Source organism: Simochromis diagramma, unplaced genomic scaffold (assembly GCF_900408965.1).
Source record: "Simochromis diagramma unplaced genomic scaffold, fSimDia1.1 OVJJ01000746.1, whole genome shotgun sequence".
Classification (NCBI taxonomy): domain Eukaryota; kingdom Metazoa; phylum Chordata; class Actinopteri; order Cichliformes; family Cichlidae; genus Simochromis; species Simochromis diagramma.
Genome location: NW_024386757.1, coordinates 1,354,447 through 1,377,201, shown reverse-complemented (window position 1 = coordinate 1,377,201; position 22,755 = coordinate 1,354,447). Strand labels below are relative to the sequence as shown.

The following is a 22,755-nucleotide window of genomic DNA, read 5'->3' as shown; positions in this document are numbered from 1 at the left end:
CAAAGCTTCTGAAGCGTGATCATCGAACAATCAAGCGTTTCATTCAAAATAGTCAACAGGGTCGAAAGAAGCATGTGGAAAAACCAAGGCGCAAAATAACTGCCCATGAACTGAGAAAAGTCAAGCGTGCAGCTGCCAAGATGCCACTTGCCACCAGTTTGGCCATATTTCAGAGCTGCAACATCACTGGAGTGCCAAAAGCACAAGGTGTGCAATACTCAGAGACATGGCCAAGGTAAGAAAGGCTGAAAGACGACCACCACTGAACAAGACACACAAGCTGAAACGTCAAGACTGGGCCAAGAAATATCTCAAGACTGGTTTTTCTAAGGTTTTATGGACTGATGAAATGAGAGTGAGTCTTGATGGGCCAGATGGATGGGCCCGTGGCTGGATTGGTAAAGGGCAGAGAGCTCCAGTCCGACTCAGACGCCAGCAAGGTGGAGGTGGAGTACTGGTTTGGGCTGGTATCATCAAAGATGAGCTTGTGGGGCCTTTTCGGGTTGAGGATGGAGTCAAGCTCAACTCCCAGTCCTACTGCCAGTTTCTGGAAGACACCTTCTTCAAGCAGTGGTACAGGAAGAAGTCTGCATCCTTCAAGAAAAACATGATTTTCATGCAGGACAATGCTCCATCACACGCGTCCAAGTACTCCACAGCGTGGCTGGTAAGAAAGGGTATAAAAGAAGAAAAACTAATGACATGGCCACCTTGTTCACCTGATCTGAACCCCATTGAGAACCTGTGGTCCATCATCAAATGTGAGATTTACAAGGAGGGAAAACAGTACACCTCTCTGAACAGTGTCTGGGAGGCTGTGGTTGCTGCTGCACGCAATGTTGATGGTGAACAGATCAAAACACTGACAGAATCCATGGATGGCAGGCTTTTGAGTGTCCTTGCAAAGAAAGGTGGCTATATTGGTCGCTGATTTGTTTTTGTTTTGTTTTTGAATGTCAGAAATGTATATTTGTGAATGTGGAGATGTTATATTGGTTTCACTGGTAAAAATAAATAATTGAAATGGGTATATATTTGTTTTTTGTTAAGTTGCCTAATAATTATGCACAGTAATAGTCGTCTGCACACACAGATATCCCCCTAAAATAGCTAAAACTAAAAACAAACTAAAAACTACTTCCAAAAACATTCAGCTTTGATATTAATGAGTTTTTTGGGTTCATTGAGAACATGGTTGTTGTTCAATAATAAAATTATTCCTCATAAATACAACTTGCCTAATAATTCTGCACTCCCTGTATTTAAAAAAAAAAATATTGAAACTGTCCCTGTGCCAGTATAAATTTGAGCAGATAGCCCTTATGCCAAAAATTTACTGCAGTCTTGTTCTTGATCACTCCTTTCCTGCCTGCTTTGCTGTCCTGTTATTAAAACTGATAAATAAATTTAACTTCTGTCCTGTGTCTATTGAAATGACAGGTTCATATGTAGACTACACTGGTAACAGCACAAGCTACAGAAGTGATGCGAACATGGAGCACAGTGATTCTCAAGGGAGCAATGACACTATTAAGATTACGCCTCAGTTTGCACCTCATTTCAAGCCAAAGGTAAGACCATATTAAAAAGGGACGTTTTTACTGTACATGTAATGATTTATCTTTTTTTTTTTTTTTTTTTTTTTTTGTCTTCTGTTGACAACTCTGCTGGTTTCTGTGTTGTGGTGTTTTTTTTAACATAGTTTTTACATAGTTTGGATTCAACATAATGCATATGTCAATGAACAATGAAACAAACATAAAGGTCCTTAAAGGGCAATTTTTTATATTAGCTGTTATATTGACTGGTAAAAAAAAAGGTATATCCCAGAAAACCCAGAGTCAGCCATGAAGTTGCACTGATAAGCACTTAATCCTCCTTTGTAATACAGACTTCTGTGGTTCAGTAAAAGTTTCGTGTTTGTCTTTCAGGGAGACACATTAAGGAATGTGTCTCTTTCCAGAGGGGGCAGTGTTGAGAGTCTCCCAGCACGAACACAGTGCCTGTCTTCTTCTGACAGCAAAAGAATGAGTGCTGACCTGTCAGAGTTGGAGCCCAAGATGCAGTTTGCACCTGCAGGTAATGCCAGACAAAACTTGGCACAAATCAATACATCAAATACATTTTAAAGAAAAAGAAAAAAAAAGACAAGCTTAACAAAGCATATTGGCCTGATCATGCCATTACTTCAAATTAAAAAATAATAATAATAAAAATTTAAAAAAAAAAAGGGGAGTGCATGCAGTATTAATATTGAGGCAGTCTTTGCTGGTCCAGTCCAGAAGCTTCTTTCTTGGCACCTAGGTCGCCCTTTTATGTGATTTCATCACTTTGAATTGAAGATTGATTCCTCATTAAAAGTGTCAATATGTCTCTGAAGATAGGGCCTCTCGAAACCAGCTGTCGCTAATCTCCTTTCAGCAGATGTACTCGTGCTGTCATAGAGAAACTAAATCATGAACTCCTCTGGTGTAGTTTCGTTTTCAATGTGAATGTCTGTCAGTTTTCTTTCTTGTTTGTTTATTTGTTTGTTTGTTTGTTTGTTTTAAATGTTGTTCACAATTAAATATAGCTTCAGTGGTTGGGGTTTCTAACATTTAATTATTGAAAACTCTGTTATCAGATCACCTTGTTGAACTTTTCCAAAAAGCAAAATGCCTTCTCTTGTCTGTGCTGAGGAAGGTAGTGCATTCTCTGCTGACTGTCTATGCAGTACTGATCCACAGCTCCTGGAATGAATGGTGCATGTTTCCTCTGCATGCACACATATGTTCTGCATGTGTATGGCCCACCTTTGCAGTCCAGCTGTGGGCATGCTTGTCCTGTATGCAGCTATATGTGTATATGTGTTTTTGCAGCAAACCCCCCGTATAAGCGAGGCCACCGTAAAACTGCATCATTCGGAACCATACTGGATGTCCCCAAGATCGTCGTTACAGGTATCACTGGACTACTGGTCTTTCCGGTGACACGGTGGAACTGGCTTGAATGAGCCTGTGGGTTACTGTCATCAGACATGGCTTTCTTTTGTGTGTCACTCCATATGATCCCCTCAAGAATGCAGATAATGTTCATAACATTTAAATTTTCTTCGAATTTGCGCTCTGATTTAAAAACACAAACCAAAAATTTAAAATAAAAAATAAAAACAACACAGAAGTCCTTGAAGCTGATTTTGGAGTTACATACATCATAGCTGTGTCATGTCCTGTTTTCTGTTTTTTCTTTGTTTGTTTTTAGTAAAATATTGAAGTTTTCTCATCTGTTTTCAACACATTTGTTGGAGCTGTGTGCATATTTGTCCACTAAAAGCAAGTGGCTGTTAATCAGTACATTATAGTCAGTATGTTGACATAGATGAGATAACTTTCCTAAGTCCTGGCCCTCTCCTGTCTCTTATATCCCTGGCTTGGCTGCAGCAAATCACGGGTAGCAGTAGTAAATTAGTGCATTTGAGCTTGTCCTTGACTTTCATGCTTAGAGGACATTGAGAAAGCATGGTTATTTTTTTTTTCCCATTTCTCACTCACTTTCCATCCATCCACATCCACTTTGAAAAAAGTCATTTTGATTAATTTCCCTCACAGTGAGGGTCAGAGCTATTATTATAAGTTGAGATATGGATCAAAGGGAATGGGGACAGCTCTGCCTGTCAGAAATACTTCTATTTTGAAGATATATGACAGACATTGAGTAAGTGTTTCATTTAATCAAGTGGTGCAGGGAGTCAACATGGAATTGTTATAGATGGTAAGGCACGCACCTTTGGATCTGCAAACCTGTACAAGGAAAAAAATAACCAATTTATGTAATGAGTGTCAGTAAAATGTGGTCTGATCTTCATCAAGTCACTTTTCCATGATCCCTCCAGATCACCGCTGACTCACCACCAAACCAATCACGTTGGTGGTGAGTGAGCGACCCGACCGTGGGGTGTGCTTTGATCTGTGAAACGTTACATGTGTAACACTGTCTATGTGACTACATTTAAGAAGTGCTTAAAATATTTGAAAAATGTTTAGTGTCATCTTGTCAGTACAGAACATGACATCATCAGGTTGGTTGTTTGCAGTCAATAGGTTTATATTAGTTTATGTTATCTAACTAGTAATAGAACCAATAACTCTAAAACTAAAAATCAGTCTTAATAGAATCACTTTTCATGGATGTGAATTAGAAATTTGGGGAATTTCCTGACTATAGAAGAATCCTTTTGCCATGTGGGTGGTGTTAAAGTTGATATCGCTTATTTTATTTATTTATTTGTTTGTTTGTTTTAGGCGTCAGTTAATTGTGAATCACACAGGCCTAGAGATCGGTCAAATCCACCAAAATAAGTCTGCACTGGTCGTGACTTGCGACCAGTTGCAAATGGTTGCTGTGAGACTCATTGCTATAGAGCCATCCACGCAGACCTAAAGACTTCATTGACCACTGACCCCCATGACCTGTTTGGCAGGCGATTGCTGGATGTTGCGGCCAGTCTTTCATGTGATATTAGTTGCAAAGATGTATACAGTGCTACACCAAAAACTTCCTGGGGATTTCTTTGGTAACTAGCAGGTCGCCAACAGTTTGCATAGAAGATGCTGACCAGTCTGCAAACTACTTGCCAAGCAGTTGTGCGTTTTTAAAATGTGTTGGTTGCAACATGTCATTGCTGTTTGGTGAAAAGTTTATGCAAAATGTCACATTTTTAATCGTTAATTGCATTGTTTGCCATAACCTTGATTACAAGTATTGCTTTTTTCAGTCCATTATGAATGTATTATTATTTAGAGGCCCTGTCACACTGTCCTAGAGATTAGATGACAAACACCAGCAACCGCAATTTTAACAGGAGGACATTTTATCTTAGACTGTCCCAGTTCCCATTTAACATTGCCATTTCAGAGATTGTGACCATATATAATACAGATTAATGGTATGTTGGTAAAATGTCAAAAGTCTGATGTCTTGAATAATATTTAGCATTTTTGGGAGTCCTAAAAAGTTTAATTCCATTCAAAGCTTAGTTGATTTTGGTGTGAAGCCCAGAGGGACCTAAAATAAATAAAATATCATTTTAGGTTAGTACCTGTGGCTAATTGTCATGTTGTTGCTCCAACTGTCAACTCTTAGCTTCAGAGTGACTGTTATTCCTAAAGACAGATATGTAAATTATTAGTGCTATTATGAGGAGTGGTAGTAGTATTACTCAATGTACTATTGGTTGCACTCATGTTTTGGTGCTAGTTTGTGACTCTGTGTAACATATAGGGATGGGTATCGTTTAGGTTTTATCCGATACCAGTACCAAACCGGTACTTTTGAAACGGTGCCAGTGCTTAAACGGTGCTCGAACCGGTGATTAAAGAATGGACAACACAAAATTGGTCCAAAAACCTCTCATGTTTAGTTGGTTTTTTTGTAAAAGGGTAACAATGTTAGCCTTTTATGCAGCTATAGGGGATTTATGGTATCACTCTTGTCTGGAAGCAGTGCTTAAACAATGGGGGGAAAAAACACAAACTTTGTCCAAAAACCTCTCATGTTTAACTGTTTTCCAATTTTTCTTTGGTCATTTTAGCTTTTTTGGCCAGGGTGAAGGGAGTACCTGCCATCAAACAAGAAGACAGCCGCATGTAACTACGATGGTGTTTGCTAGTTCACCTTACATGCATTAATTTAATAACGTGGTTAGCCTACTCAACGTAAATTACACACGAACAACATTAAGCTACTCACGCAGAGAAGAACGGCTGCTGCTGCCATCATCATCCGTCATCATTTCTGCTACACTGGCAGGGCTAGGGGCCAGGACTCTCCCCTTCGGGTTTTTGGGGGATGTTGCTAACTCCGGGTCCGATAACAGGCAACCCACGCGCAGTAGATGTGCTCGGTGTGAGGTCTCGCAGTAAGCTATCAAATACGGCGCATTTTTCGGCTTTTAACAAAATGCTGTACGTCGCCAGGTGTTTCATCAGATTCGAGGAGTTGCCTCCTTTGCACAGTATCACCTTAAAGCACTTGTTGCAGGCTGCTGAGTTTGCATCTTTTGCTGTGAAGTACAGCCAGACTTTGACCGCTTCGCCTTGGGCATTTTTAATCTGTAGCTCTGCTCTAAAAGAACGTACGTACCTGGGCCCGCGTACTACGCTTGCAAAGGTAAAATGATTGGCTAGAATCCAAAGTGTGTGACATCTCAGGAAAACAAAAGCACCGAAATAAAGCACCGAAATGTGCACTGCTTTTCGGTCTGGTTACTACCGTTTATGTCAGAACCGGTGCCATAATGGCACCGGATACCGGTACCCATCCCTAGTAACATGTGTGGAGAAAACACTGGAATTCTGTCAGAACTTGAAATTGCATGCAACTGAAGAGTCTTGTAGTTCCTGCAAGGTGATCGAGCTGATGTTCTGATTGCACCTAATGTCATCCTGGCATAGTGTTAACCTGAACAGCAGATGAATTGCTGATTACTAGAATGAGTACTGTGACATTTTGTGTTTTTGTCTGAGCCGCCCCCAACAACCTTTTTTGTATTTTTGTCTGGAGTGGTGGTTTGTGTGTATGCTGTGTTCTCTGTCAATGGCGGTTACTTATAGCCCCGCTGTTTTTGTTCTCTTCTACCCATCCCTGAGTCTGATTCTGCTGCAGGTGTCTTTATGTTAAAACAGAGTTTTTCCTTCGCACTGTTGCCAAGTGCTTGCTAGGGGGATTGTTACAGGGAGTTGGGTGATTGTTTGGGTTTCTTTCTAATATTGTTGGGTCTTTACATTTCAATATTGTGAACCTTGAACAATTGGCACAACATAAATAGAATTGAATGGATTGGTTATGTTCCCGCCACACCACAACTTATGATGGTTAAGTAAGTGCAACTGTTACAGTATGGCTCTGTGGGTCTGGATCCCCGTCAAGCCACAAGCAAACACAGGGATTAGTCCCCCAGTACCACTATCCATAGTACTTGAGGTCTCACTCTTTCTCTTGTCTGTCCTTTACCCTTTTCACAGCCACATGTGAGTCTCAGAGACGTCGGTCTGTACAGGATCTGCCAGGCATCGGCACAGAATCCAGCCAGGTAAGACACATGCAGAGGACCTGTGAGGTTTTAGCTTTTTGATGATTAGTGACTTTAGGGATTGAGCGTTTAAAGAGATCTAACTTAAATCACATTTTTTAGTTTGAAAGATAACAGTTAGCTTTTCTAGTTTCACGCTCTTTATGGTGTGCCCAGAATTATAGCTTCACTGTTCAGTCCTTAGCAGTTCAACAAAACCATATTCACAGATCACGTCACAGCATAATGCGATTGTCTACTATACCATTAAAGTATCAATGCATTAGATTCATTAGTAAACTTAAAACCTGCACAATCGGAGTGCACAGTACTTTTGTGTCAAGCTTAAAGCATAACAGCCACATTGTGGGACACAAATGTGACAGAAATGCTTAAAGTGGCTGTTAAATGGTGCGCTCATTATTCTTCACTATTGCTGCTAACAAAACACTGTGGAGCATCTTCAAAGACATGACATTACTAAAAATGTCTCCATGTTGTCTACAATGAGTGCACTATTTTGCTCATATTTTGGTCCAGATGTCATTTTCTCACTCTGAGACTTGGAGGGTGTGACTGACTTTTTGGCTTCTTTTGTGTCCTTTGCAGGGGAGTAGGAACAGCAGTCGATCTTCTAGTCCAAGTGTGAGAATGATGCCGCCTGACAAGACAAGTGGCAGGGGCTATTTCTCCCCCGATGACCCCACAGGTAATGACAACTGCACAAATTCCACTACAGTCAACTACTGTTTACTACGTTGGGTAGTGCCACCCAATGTACAGCCACAGTTGAGAAGGGAATCACTGTTAAAAAGTTTTTGTAAGCTATTTGTTTGAAATTATGAGCAACAGTACAGAAATTATTATATAATTATTGTAATTATTAAGTCTCAGACTGCCACATTGGGAAAGTATTATTAGGAGTGAACATATGAGTCATATCATGTGCAGTAACAGCTGGGAACTCCTGGCATCTCAGTTTCTGATGAAAACTGCTAATTGGTAATCCTCAAAAAGCTCTCCTCTTCCAAATCCATGACAGTCTAAGTGAATTGAAACAAATCCTTTCTGGACCATATCAAAAAAGTTTAGTTGCGAAGAACTTCTTGTCAGCTGTTCCCACTGAGGTATCCATGTCAAATGTCAGAGTGAAAAATTGTACCCCTCAGTGATTTATTACACATCTATTAAACACAATGACTATACCACCATCAATATCACTGTGGCCAAACTTTATAACTCATTCAGGCTACCTTTATAAATGTTAATGATTTTTCTGTTTTTTGGCCAAAGATGTGTTTAGGACGTGTGTTGCTAATTTCTGACATTTCTGTTTCTATGGAGTCCCAAAACAGCCTGTTATATATCTTTCTCCCCTCAGATACAAATGGCTCAGACAACTCCATTCCCATGGCTTATCTCACCCTAGACCATCAGCTGCAGGTACACCATCCTATCAGGCACTTGCACACAATGCACTGATGTGTAAATAATAGGGGTGTAACGATACACAAAATTCACGGTTCGGTTCGATACTTTGGTGTCACGGTTCGATATTTTTTCGATACAAAAAAATGTTCATGCCTTTTTAATTTGTCATTTATTAAAATTATAAATATATATTTTAACTCAAAAGTACAGTTTTTAAATGTAATGTTGCTGAAACAACAAAATAATTTAAAAAAAAAAATCTATCTGATCGAGAAATCACTCATCTTTGGAAAAGAGAGTTTATTACAGAGAAATGGTTCTTTCCAAAATAAAAGCTATACTATACGCTTCTTCTGGGCTATATTCTCAGCAGCATATTAAACATATCAGGTCCCCATAAGGAGAATCATGTGCTAACGGCTGTCTAAATGACTCGGGTAGTTTGTAGTATGCGTGCTTGTTGTTTTTGTCTGCTTCCACTTGTCTTTGCACTAGGATGATGTCGGCGTAAATGTGCAGTCATATTCGTTGTGTTACCACTAGTGCTGTCAGCATTAATCTCGTTAAAATTGACATTAACGCCATAACGCAGCAAATCTCCGTTAACGAGTTACTGCGGATCGCCCCGTGTGTGGGGCTGGACGGCGTCAACACGTTAACGAGCTAACTGCGCTAACGCACTAGTTCCCTACAATGTAATTGAGCATTGCGTGGCACATCTGACATACTGTTTTACTTTTGTCCATGACACGCTTACCTTCAGGGTCATACTTCACATGAAGACCAAAATAGTTCCAAACGCCAGATCTGAATGAGGGTGGGGGAGGTTCAATTTCGGCTAGCGTTGAGGCAGTTGCCATGTTGCAACGAGCTTAGCATCTGTCTCGCTAGCTTGCGCTGAGCTCAGTGGATCTACACTCGACAGTGCAGCCTAGACGGAGTAGTTGAACGCAGATACACTGAGCGCTCAACACAGACAGCATCGTCAGAAAAAAAGTTGATAAAATAAATTAAAAATTTTGTATTGTTCGATACATATGCGTACCGAACCGAAAGCCCTATATCGAACGGTTCAATATCGATACGAGTATTGCTGCACCCCTAGTAAATAACCCTTCCTTCCCACTGTCACCAAAAGTGCTTGCTCATAGTGGGTCATATGAATGTTGGGTTTTTCTCTGTATGTATTATTGTAGGGTATTCCTTACAATATAAAGCGCCTTGAGGCGACTGTTGTTGTGATTTGGCCCTGTGTAAATGAAATTGAATTGAATTGAATTTTGCTTTGTAATGTAAATGGTGTATTGAATCTGATGCGGTTCAGCTGCACTGGTATCAATTCAAGTTCATTGAGTTTTATTTTTAGAGTGCCAAATCACAACAACAGTTACCTCGAGGCACTTAGCTATGAGGCGACTGAGGCCATGGGACATCAGCCATCTCATTATTATTGTTATTATTTGTAGAATCCCAGTAAAGCACTACGATCTTCCAATCAGATGCTCCTAGCACAACCTAGGTGTCGACTGAAGTCCAGAGGTGACTGGGCCTTTGCAAACGTGGCACCTAGACTCTGGAATAACCTCCGTGTTCATATTCGGACCGCCGAGTCTATCTAGTCTTTTAAATCATGTCTTAAAACCCATCTTTTTACTTTGGCTTTTGATTCTAACTAGTTGGCTGTTATCTGGCTTGTTGTATTGTCACCTATTGTTTCCTGCCCTGTTTTCTTACTGTTTTGTTTTAATTGCCTCGTGCTTTTACTGACTGTGAAACACTATTGTCAACTTTGTTGTTTTTAATATGTGCTATATAAATAAATTTTGATTTGATTAGATTATTATTATTATCCCTGAGGACATGATGCTCTGTAAACAGAGTAATGTAAATTTAAATACGCACTAGCTGATACTAATGCCTGAGCAGAATATTTTTAAACAGCGTCCATTTTCATTTCCAGCCCCTTGCTCCCTGTCCCAACTCCAAAGAGTCCATGGCTGTTTTTGAGCAACACTGCAAGATGGCCCAAGAATACCTGAAAGTTCAAACTGAGATTGCCTTGCTAATCCAAAGGAAGTAAGTGTAGTGACTAAAGTCAAGTGTTGCTTAATTATTTTTCTTAAATTCACTTTCATTCAAAGACCTCACATAAACCCCAGTGGAAAATGCTTATTCATTGTGTCTTGACTGCCAAATCTCACAGCTTTAATGTGTGAATGTTTAAAATTTTAATTGCATAAAAGCTACCAAAGCTGCATGCATAATCTCGTAACATAATGTTGAAAATGACCTGCCTAAAAACGCATCCCCCCCTGACTATCTGCACAGGAAGGAGCTCATTGCTGAACTGGACCAAGACGAAAAGGACCAGCAGAACACGTCCCGTCTGGTGCAGGAGCACAAAAAGCTGCTGGAGGAGAATAAGAGTCTGTCCACATACTACCAGAAGTGTAAAAAACAGCTGGAGCTGATCCGGGTTCAGCAACAGAAGAGACAGGGCACGTCATGATGAGACACAAACTCTGCCACTCCCCCTCCTCACCCCCCCTCCTCACCTCCACCCTCCTGCGCTCCTCAACATTGCACACCAACACTACCCGTCATCTGCTCTGCACATACACTGCTCCCAGTCCAGCTTTGGAAAGAGACCTCTGTTCTACTGTCTGCTGCATGTTGTATTGTAGACCCAACAGGAAGACCTTTGTCTCCTGTACATACATTTGCACATCCTCACAGTGTCTTCTGTGAGCGCAGACCAAACAATCACTGGTCCTCCATTCAGATGAGCCCAGACACTGCCGCTGCCGCCACTGCGCTTCAGGACGGAGCGAGGTGGCCGACGTCTATGACCGAGACAACTTGCTGATGAGATGCAGGTTGTGTTTTCTCTGTGTTTGCTCTCAGGGCCTGTGGGCTAACCAGTCAGTGTCTGTTTGCGCTCCTCAGTGGTTAATGGCCACACCATCCTCCTCAGAATGTGAAACTCAAAACAAAGGCTTTGAAGCAGAATGTGCAAAAAAATCTTTCTGCAGTGCGTGCTAGGAATCCCTGTTATCCAAATCATAGCCCCTTTTTAAATTCACCCATTATCTCTACCTTTTTAATTGTGAGCATGAGCCTCTCCATAGACCTCCAGTCAGATGTGTCAGCAGAAGGAAGAGCTTCACATTAAAATACACATTAAAAAGTGGGCTAGCTTCCAGAGTAAACACAAGGAGCTGTGGTATCCCTTCTTATTTGACCTCAGTGTTGTTTTGCGTTTTGTCTTTTCTATTCAGTAGTTCACTTTGTGTCATTTGTTTGCAATAGGACATATTTTATCTGGTCTGTGAATGGCCTAACGGACAAAATAGAGGAGGGTCACCTCCCTATACAGTAGAGGTTGTTTTTAGTTCACATGTTGCCTTAGAAGTTGCCTGCATTTTAAGTGCTTGTGTTATGTGATATTTAGTGGGGATAAAAGTTTTTTTTTTTTTTTAAGATATTTTTGATCTACTGAACATGAATGAAATAATAACGGAAAGAAGAGAGATAGATGTGTATCGTTGAACTGATAATGTAAATGTCTGCCAGCAGCTTTATTCCCAGGACTATGAAATGTACGTTTTTTTTCTTGGTGTCTCACATCTCGTAAGTATTTTTGCACAGTTGCTATTTAATCAGGTTATATTCAAATTGTATTTCTCATTATACTGGTTCTGGTTTTAAACATCCAAGACTTAACAACATCTTTCTTTTTAAGTCCTCCTCTTGAGATTGAATTATAACACACACACACACACCTCTTTTTCGAAATGTTTCATAAGTTATTGGGAAGGGGGTGCAGCATATGACATCAAGGAAGGCATTATGAAATAAACAAAATGGTGAAACGATGTGATGTGTGTGTTATTATGCAGGATGAAACTACAGAGACTAAAACCAATAGAATATACTTTTTAAGGCTATACAGTTAGACATTTTAACATGGGGGGTCATCTTTCAAGGTGGACACTTTATTCAGATTATTATTTATTTTTATGACAAATCTAACAAATTTTAAAATGTAACAAACCCACATACAGATTCAAAAAACACACCCAACCTGTACAATCATGTCCAACATACCCAAGATTCCTTTTTCATTCCTGGCTTCTCTTACTTTAGTAACAACAGTCCTGCTACAGTAAGAGAGATTTCAACCCAATAAGTCGACTCAAGGTGACATAAAAGGTAGTACTGGCAGCAAATACTCAATCTTAAACACAGACAGGTCAGTTGGCTGCTGTCTAAAACTATAATATATGATAAATAATATATGATATCTAAACATAATAATCCAAAGAGGCTATAATGCAAACCGAAAGCTACAACGATGCTGCAGCCACTGAATCACTAAAATTGGAGGAATGCTGCGTAAATAAAGTCCCATAAGTGCTGGGGAGGCAACCTGTCAGCCAGCAGACAGTGTCATTGTCTCATCATTAAAACACAAGGAGCTCAGACTGTGCCTTTTTTCGTTTGTTTGTTTTTATCTTCACTTACAATTTTAGATGTATTTCTTTAGTCAGTAGGGAGAAAGTGTCTGCATGTTAAGACAGACACTCCAGTTAATAGAATAATCAACAAACTCTAAAGCTTTCATCAAAGAAAATTTATGTTTACTTAGGGAATAATATGTCTTGTTGGTGCAGAGTGGGGAAATATTTCTGCACACTCAAACTAATAGATCTATCATTTATTCATGTATCCAGTAAAACAATTTAAATATTCTGTCATTGTAGTTCATAACATGAGGAAAAACAAGACATTACAGACATTTTAAACAGCAGAATTTTGAGCCCAAATCTGAATCTCTGCTGCAGTGCCTCCAGGCAGACAGCAGGTGGTACTAAACACACAGTCTTTGTAATGGAGCCACATAGCTGTGGATCTATTCTTTCTCAGATAAAGAACCATACATGCTCTGCCTACTGATTGCCACAATGAGTGTGAATGCCTATTTTCACACACTACACTATATCAATTTTGTGCAATGTGCGCTCTTTTGAGTGGAGCTAATTTGGCCACCATATCTGTCTCACATAAGACGCATCTGGCCATTGACAGTAAGGAGCCCACCCCCCTCCAACCACCCCCCTGGCTGCTGGTCTACATTTCAGCTCCAAATTCTGACAAAGGGGTTTTTTTTGGTGGAGGGGCATTTGTGAGGGTGCTGCTTGTGTTTGAAGTTGAAAGCTAAATAGGGAACAATGACTCACTTTATTGTAGAGAAGTGATGTCATCTTCCTTCTCTTGCCAGGTATTCTCTCTCTGTGTGTGTGTGTGTGTGTGTGTGTGTGTGTGTGTGTGTGTGTGTGTGTGTGTGTGTGTGTGTGTGTGTGTGTAAGCTACTCCTCACTGAACTGGTAAACACAAGGAAGACAGAAGGTTGTTGCCAGCTTTGTCCAGCTCTCTTTTGTCTCAGAAGGCCATGTAAGGTTTGGCCAGCTGTAGGAAATCCAGTTTGATGGTTTATTTGTGTGTGCAAACAAGGAAGGAAGGCTTCTGTCCACAGGGCTTGTGTGTCGTTGGCTGAATTGTATTTTGTAATTATGATGTTTTATTTTCACAAGGAAACCTTCATGTCTGCAACTGGTTAGGACTTAAATTTAAAAAATAAAACAGCATGTAGCTGGAAAATAGTTTGTATATTCTTTAGTAACACAACTGATACCAAACCTGAACTCTGGTCACAAACCAATTTTGGTAAAGTTAAGTGCAAAAACATAGCAATATATGTCATCAAACTAAAAAAAACAATATTAAAGTAATAGGGCACCTGGCACGTGATTGATTTTGATTCTAGTGCCGGTACATTTAATTTCATTGCACTTGAAAGGACTTTGCTTCAGCTGACATCAACATTTTGTTACCAAAAAGCTGTTCTAGGTCCTTTGTAAGGTTTGACACCCAACCTTAGCTCAGTAGTTTCTACATCTGTTTAACTGTGACCACACAATTATTAAATGTGTTCTTTCAGAATAGGCTTGTTTAAGCTCTCACATTTTCCAATATCCTAGCACAATTCCCAAGTTTTTGCACAGAAGATTCCATAGTTGTACAAACACAACTATAGAGAAAACATGTTAATGTAAGATATCTGCAAAAGTGCTCTAGGTCACATTTTGATTTGTTAAATGCTTGCACGCAGGTTGAGGTTCAGTAATACTTGTATAATATTTTAGTTTTATTGTTGCAATTCAAGTGTAGTGTAGTGTATGTTTTGTTCTGCCTTCTCAAACCTAAACCAAATCAGAATGCAAATTATGTTCTCTTATTCATATATATGATGATGTAATACGCAATCCTGAATTGTCTTTGTTGAAGCGCAGTACTGAATGCAGCGGAGTAATGTCATCCCTCTCCTCACTGGAAGGGAAAGTTGAGGTTGCATTGGAAAACTGTGTGTGCTTTATGTTTTATCTATGGCATGGTAGCCATGGAAACTGGATGACATAAATAGGCTAGCAGTGGCAGAGAGAGGGATGTTGCAGTTTTTAATAATGGACAGAATTTGGGTCATGATATCTTGCTTGAGCTGATCTTGTTAGATCCATAAATTGCATCATGTGCCACTTAAAATTTCATTAATTTGCATGAATCCCTGCTTGGTCTTCAAATCAGCTGCAGGCAGTCATTTAAGAACTGAGTGATGTCTCCTTGCAATCATTAAAGCAATGTTAGAGGAGGAAAAAGCCACATGTTCTTACACCAATTTTTTTTTCTTTGTTTACTTTATTTCATGTCTTATGTAATTACATACTGCAATTCAGCGACATTAACAGCTTAAGCATGCTAATTGAGATCATGAATCACTTTGCTATTTGGAATAGCACTCAACACAATTATTTCCCATTCATAATTTCATTGCAGGTCTATTTAGAGGGGCACTAATAAGAGTGAGGGAGGGAAAGAACAGTAGCTGCTCTAGTTTCTGATGCAGAATTGCAAGGAAAAGCTCTGACAAATTTTCTGTGATTATTAGCATATCGGTGGTTTGTTTCTGTTTAATTAATTTTCATGGAAGAGCATCTGAGAAACGTCTATGGGATTTTATAGTGGCAGAAAAAGGTCAAAGTCTGTGCAGCATGCTGGAATATACAAACTATGGTTCCTTAATGACAAGACGCTGCTAACAAGCCAGCAAGCAAAGCAGACTTAAAAGCATCTATTATGTGTCTTGTGCAAGCTCAGCCAACACTGATGTTAAGGTACAGACCATGGGCGTCGGGGGGTTCCCCAGAGGCATCTTTCTTGGGGGGCTCAACCCGGGGTAGCGGTCATGTCCAATTAGGGGCTCTGTTGGCTCTCAGGTGACGGTTTCCTCGTGGCTGCGTGCAGCGGGGCTAGGGGAGGGTCTGTGCTGACGGAGGTGGGTTACTGACCTGGTAGCCTGGCTGCCCCTGGGTGGGTCCGGGATGGGCGTGAGGTTCTGGGGGCGCTCCGTCTCTGGGCTGGGGCCCTGGCCGGGCCTCAGGGGCTTGGGTCCTGGTTGGTGTGTTGCCGGGGTTGTGGGCGGGTGGGTGCATGGGGGCCCAGCCCTGGCGCAGGGTGCCGCCGGTGCGCCGAGCCACCTGGGGGGCTCTTCAACTGGTGAGGGAGGTTGTCACATCTTGCAGGAGCTTTCCTCTCTTCAGGAACTCTCTCTGCAGGAGGGGGAGATACAGGAGAGGTGGAGGAAGATCTTAGCCTGGGCGTCTATTGTCTTATGTAGTCTGGAAGATGAGTGGATGATGGGGTGGGTGCATTTTTCTCTGTGGTGGGGTTGGGTGGACTGTCCCGGGCTCTGTGGGGCTGGGCGGCGCTGCTGCACTGGGCCCCGGTCTGGATGGGCCTGGGCCCCCTTTCCCTGGCGGGTCGCGGAGTATGGGGGTGCCTACTGGGGTCAGCGGGGGAGCTGGCCCCAGGGAGGGGTCACTTGCCCCTCCCTTCCTTCCCTCCCCATCTCCAGCTGCCTCCCTCTTCCCGCTCCACCACAACCACCCACACATGCAGGGCCTTGGAGTAGGGGTGTGTCACCAGGGTGCAGAGGAGGCTACCCCCCCCCTCTGTCCCCTTCTGGCTGCCTCTGCCTCAATTTTATCCCACAACTTAGACATTCACATTACTCACACTCTCATTACACATACATATAGGATCTTGGGGGTGGGCACGATACACGAACTCCAATAGACCATCAGGGTGTACACCTCACCCCTGGCGTCGTTGCCCACCTCTCAATTTTAAATACACGTAGACATTGAGGGCTATCAGGAGGGACTATGTGCTTACCTGCTGCTCTCTGGCAGGTAGCTCCATGCCCTCCTGGGTTTTAAATGCACCTTAGAACACACATGCATCAACACTACAATGAGCGGGTGGAGGGAGGTTTGGAGTCTTCTCTCACCCCCATTCTCTGCGACCTGCTGGAGCGGGGGGGCTAGAAGGAGGAGTTGGCCGTCCGACTGCGGTCTGGAGTGTGGGGCCTCCCTGCTGCTGCGGAGTCGGGGCGGTCTGCCTCTCCCCACCGCAGGGAAAAGGGTAACACCACCTGGGTCTGGGTGCAGTTCCCCCCTCCAGGGGTAAGGGTACCTAGACCCGGTTCATAGAGTACGCTTGGGGAGTGTGATCGTGTGTACAGCGTCTCTTTATGTTTGTCTCCACGTTGGTTGAGTGTAGAGTAAGTGCATATGAGAGCATGAGGGTGGGAATGGATGTTTGTATCTGTGTGTGCCTGTATGTCTGTGTCTATATGTCAGGTTGGGTATCAGACGCCACCTCTCTGGGGACATCTCAGGCCCTCCAAGGTTTGGAGGCCTATCTCCCCCCACCACCACTTCCCCTGCCAGTGGCGGACTCCCTCAGACATCGGTGCGTTGGTGGTTCTTTATGTCTGGGGATGGGCGTCCAGGTACACACCGGCTCACTCCTTGGCGGCCGCTTATCGGGGCCTGGAGCCTGGGGCTCACTCGGGCCACTTCGGAGGTGGGGTGCCCCCGGCCTCTCGGCCTGGGGCTCGGTCACTCAGGCACGGCTGGCTGCCGGCGGAGCTCACGGGCGCGTCACTGCAACCCCCCCTGGCTTCTGCTCCGCGGCTGCTGAGTGAGCCCTCATCTGGGACTCTCCTCAGCTCTTTCTGGGACAGTGGCGCGGCTGCCCCTCTGTTGGTCTTCCTTGGTCTCTTGTGTTCTGGGGGGCCTCTGGATGTCTGGAGTTTTGATCTCCTCCATACCTGCTTCATGCCCTGGAGGACGGGGCTGTGGCCCCCCCACACCCTCTAGCAGATCATTACATGAAGGAACCTTTTAAAAAAAACAAGCGCGTCCATGCTCACAGGTGTACACACGGGTGATCACACCCACAAACTACACCCTTTTTGGCTCCTACCTCAAAGCACACTGTGTTCTGTTGATCTTATGTGCTGCATAATAATGTTTAATATTTAGTATTTACTGTCATATTCCCATATATCATTGTGATGTTGTTTATTCTATTACTCTTGTTCTCTTCTGCTTGTTTTCTTTTTTCTTTCTCAACAGGTGATCGATATATGCATTTTTTTTTTCTGCTCATTCTGTTGGTTTTTGTTTTTTGCCCTTCTCCCCCGTCCCTCTTCTCAGCTGTTTCTCTTTCCCTCTTTCTTTCTCCCCTTCTTTCCCCCAGTCAAGTCTGTCCCGTATTCAGCAAGTGAAAATAAAATAAACAATAAAAGGTGAATCAAATGGACCATTACGGCAAGGCTGGGATGGTCAATTTGGTAAAGTAAATCCGTTGGGCATCTTTCTTTGCCTTTAGACAATAATTCTGATGGCAAAAGAGCCAAACGGGACAGGCAGAAAAAAAAAAAAGGTACAGACCATGGAATACATTTCAAAATCACAGCAACGAGATGGGTGATAACCTAAACAACTAATCAAATGATTTTAATTAAATTGGTATTTAAGAATCAATAGAAGAAAATACTGAAAGAAAGTTTCATTAACACAGGAGAAAGTACTGATATGAGCTGAAGTTAGTGTTAGTAAACACACAAGTACTGAATTCAAGTAAGGGCTGGAAGTAGTTGAAGTCTCATATGAAGCCAGTGCTGAAAGTTAAATGTGTAAACGATCTGAAGTGTTCATTGAAAAGTCCCAAAATGAGTTAACTTTCTAAAAGAGGTTATTGTGTCAGTGAAAACACCAGTGTAGTCAAAGGCAAGTGCTGAACGCAACTGGTGTTTCTTTATTTAGGTTCCCTTTTGCTATCACCTGCTAAACTGTTACTTTTTCTGGTGTTGCTAGGAGGGGAAAAAGACTCCAGCAGCATGATAATCCTAGTAATAAATACATAAAAAAGGAGCTCTGTGGTAACTGGCAGTCTGTTGCAGCAACTGTTGTGTTTCTTGCTGTTTTTCATCACTTCTGAAAAATGAGGTTGAGTAGCTCATCTACTAATCGGAAGGAATATATATACATATATATATATATGTGTGTGTCAGTAAACGCTACCATCAAACTGACTAATTTCTGCCTAACAGGCCACAATATGTGAGACTGGGCAGTGCTCTGTCTGATTTGGAGATGAACATGTCAGGAGCTCCTTATGGCTGTCTTCCTGTTCAACTTGTATGCCCCTAGACTTTCAGTACAACTCATTCCAACTACAAAAATACTCTGATTCTGCAGTGGTTGAGAACAGAGCACTAATGTTTTGTTTTGTTTTTAAGAAATTCACTTCTGAAGGTGAATAAATCAGAGAAAAGCTAATGGACTTCACATTGAAGAGAACACCTACATGGCTCCCGTCTGGGGGTTTCCTCCTCCTCATGCTGGGATGGACGTGCGGTTGTCATCAGGATGTGAGGCCTCAGGGGGGGCTGCAGTTGGCCCGGATCTCCTGGATCTATCTGTGTCTGCCTCTGGCTCCTGGGGACATTATTGTGCTTTCCCACCCTTTTTATCAAGTGTAATTTATGACAAAGGCACATACAGAGACACTTGCTCACTTCTTACAGCTGCAGCAGTTTGTGATACATTGTGCTTTTCTATTTGTGCTCTATCCCTTTATTATATTTTCTCATATTTTTTACCCCCTTCATTCTTTTTTTCTTCCTCCTGCCTGTCAGCTTAGACATGGTCATACTACATATATAATGTAATAACTGAAGCCTAAATGCATCTGACATAAGACGCATCTGGCCACTGAGAGTAAGACTGCTCCTCCCAGGCTGCTGGTTTACATTTCGGCTCTAAATTCTAAAAAAAAAAAAAAAAACCCGCATGAATATGAGCAGCCTATAGAGCTCATCTTGGAAAGAACTAATTCAGGCTCTAATAACTGTAACAAAGGCTCTGGCCACTACATTGAAAACATATACCAGAGAAACAGAGGCCAAGACAATAAATAGCCTGTTCTCCAAAGATCCATCCAGCATGTACCGGGGGAATAGGGTAGACTTACCCAGAGCTGAAACTGGAAGAATATCAGGAAACAAGAAGCTTTAAATAACACCAGTGCCAAGTGGCTGGTAAAGCCACAATCAGACCATAGCAACCTCCCAGAGCTATATACACCACCAAGACAGACATCCAACAACAAGTCTCCAGAATGAAGAGCTGTGCAGCACCAGGACGTGACATGATCCGTGCCTACTGGCTGAAGAAGCTATTCTAATCTGGGATCACCTGGCAGCACAAATAAGGGGTCTGCTAACAGAAGGTACTCCTCCAACTAACACAGAGCAGAACAATCCTGGTAATGAAGGATCTCATAACATCAGCCTATTGCCTTTCTTTCCATGGCATAGAAGCTCCTATCAGACATCATAGCAACCAAACTGAGTAGGCACATGAGTGAATACATGGGCACAGCTCAGAAAGGAATTGGAAATAACACCAGAGAGCCAAAACACCAGTTCCTGGTCAATAGAGCAGTATACCAGGGCTAAGACCTGGCAGGCAGATCTGAGCAAGGCCTGAAAATTGCCCCACACATGGCACAGGTGGAGGCTCTAAGCATCAGATCCAGAGAGGCAGTAGTCTACCACAGGCAACAGGACCCAAGTTGCAGATTGGTGCCCTAGAGACTATACAGCACATAGTAGCTGTGTGTGAAATGCAAGCTAAGAGAGCGAACACATAGAAGAAAATCCAGGTGGCCGGGATAGTGTACAGGAACATCTGTGCTCCATATGGACTAGAAGTCCCCAAAGAGACTCCACCAAAGGGGGTGGGGAACAACAGGGCAAGGGTCCTGTGGGACTTCAAGTCCCAAACAAGCCAGACATAGTGGTGCAGTTGTGGTAGATGTGGTAATCATGATTTTAAAGATGAGAAAATAGAGAAGTACCAGAAGGAAGAGCTGGAGCAAATGTGGAAGATAAAGTTCAAAATGGTCCCAACGATAATAGGAGAATTAGGAGCTGTAACCTTGAAACTGGAATAGTGTCTCCAATAGATTCAAGCCACGGCACCAGAGGTCTCTGCCCAGAACAGAGCACTTTCTTCTTGTATCCTCTTTTCTTGCTCCCCACAAAGACACATCTGGCCATAGAGGTGACTGAACATTCTCACGTGGTTTGAAGTGACACATTTTGGTTCGCTGGGAGCTCACCTGGCTTTTTCTCTATGTGAAAACAAACCAAACCAAAGGGGAAAGCTGCAAGCTCACAAACTCGTCAACCAATTCGGACAAGGGTAAACTACGTATAGGTGGGAAAACGCCCTAAGATACTGTGCAGAACCCTCAAACTGCCTTTGGAAGTGGACCCGAGCATAAGGAACACACACATATCGTGTGTGTCTGTGTGTGTGTGTGTGTGTGTGTGTGTATATATATATATATATATATATATATATATATATATATATATATATATATACACAACCTTTAATATTAATTTGTTTTGGCCACAATAAGTCTAGATAAAATTCAATATGGTGAAAGCCTTCACACGATGGCCCTGCTGAATTTTTGTTTCAGATCACCTCTGCTGAGACTCAGTAGGATCCCAATGATGCTGTAATAATACAGCTGACAGGCTACTGCTGCGTCATGCTGGAAAGAGATGCACGAGTTAGTGGTGAGGGATTTGTGTGTTACTGTAAGAAGGGCATCTTGTTCCCTCATGCCCTCTGGTTCAGGAAGCAGGAACAGACAAGAGTAGGGCTATAAAGGAAAATGAAATAACAACAGCAAATATTCCTGAATACATGATCACTACAACATCTTTTTGCCCGTTGCACACATTTGATTGACACAGTGCACAAGCTTATTCATAATTTAAGCTTGCTCAACATAAAGCTGGGATGCAGTAATATGCTCACATTTTACCTTCCTTCTCCACTGACATTGTGACTATAACATTTCAGTACAGAGCATCTGTTTGGTGGCAGGTGAAACTAAATGTAGGAGACAGGCCATGGAGTTCAAAGTGAACTTTTGCCATGTAAACACAAAACCTCACAGTTTTCCAAAAGCAGAGGTCTAGGAAAAATAGAAACAAGCAGTCAAATGTGAAGAGGGCTTTATTCACCAGTAGGTTTGCTGTGACGCATGATATGCACATGTATGCAATGTGACATGTTGATATGTAAATATATGTACAGAAAGGCAAGCAAAGACAATTAACCCCCAGTACAGATTTCATGTTGCATATTTAGATTTCAGATTTATTTATTTATTGTCAATAGTTGCTTTGTGGGGATAGGTTAATTGAAAAATCTAAATTGCCCACAGGTGTGAATGTGGGAGTGAATGTGAGTGCAAATGGTTGTCTGTCCCTGTGTGTTAGCCCTGCGACAGACTGACGACCTGTCCAGGGTGTACCCCACCTCTCGCCCTATGACAGCTGGGATAGGCTCCAGCAACCCTGAAAAGGATAAGCAGATGCGAATGGATGGATGGATGGATGTTGCTAGAACATAACAAAAATTACAGTGGTGCCCTCTGTGATAAAGAAAATACAAAAAAAAAAAAAGATGCAGCTGCTGTACCACAGTCGTACTGTGGCAGAGGATGTTCTCGATTGCAGCTCTGTAAAAGTTCTGAGCAACTGGGGGGAGAGTCCAGCCCTCTTCAGTTTCCTGAAGAAGAAGAGTCTTTGTGGAAGCTTCCTCACCAGAAAGGAGGTGTTCAGTGGCCAAGTCAGATCTGGAATTTGATGTTATCCACACACTCCACCACCTCCCCTTGGATGAGGTGAGGTGGCTGCTCTGTCCTCTTGAACCTTCTGTAGTCTACTGGCCTTGCTGGTGTTAAGCAGCAGATTGTTCAGTAAACACCACTGGGGCAGG

At 42.3% G+C, this 22,755-nt stretch overlaps 1 protein-coding gene across 7 annotated transcripts in view; it reads left to right on the top strand.

Annotated features, from left to right (window-relative positions):
- Positions 1–12,355, top strand: part of map3k7 (mitogen-activated protein kinase kinase kinase 7) — a 28,351-nt gene extending 15,996 nt beyond the window's left edge. For 4 of the 7 annotated variants that reach the window (XM_040027337.1, XM_040027308.1, XM_040027319.1 and 1 more), the window contains exons 11-18: positions 1,441–1,571; positions 1,932–2,079; positions 2,859–2,939; positions 7,002–7,069; positions 7,658–7,757; positions 8,430–8,491; positions 10,440–10,555; positions 10,808–12,354. In XM_040027337.1, coding sequence (XP_039883271.1) covers positions 1,441–1,571; positions 1,932–2,079; positions 2,859–2,939; positions 7,002–7,069; positions 7,658–7,757; positions 8,430–8,491; positions 10,440–10,555; positions 10,808–10,988 — 887 coding nt within the window. In that variant the 3' untranslated portion in view covers positions 10,989–12,354. Of the gene's footprint in view, positions 1–1,440; positions 1,572–1,931; positions 2,080–2,858; positions 2,940–7,001; positions 7,070–7,657; positions 7,758–8,429; positions 8,492–10,439; positions 10,556–10,807 lie in introns of all 7 variants that reach the window. The other 3 variants (XM_040027346.1, XM_040027354.1, XM_040027356.1) reach the window with 2 other exon arrangements.
- Positions 12,356–22,755: the final 10,400 nt, after the last annotated feature.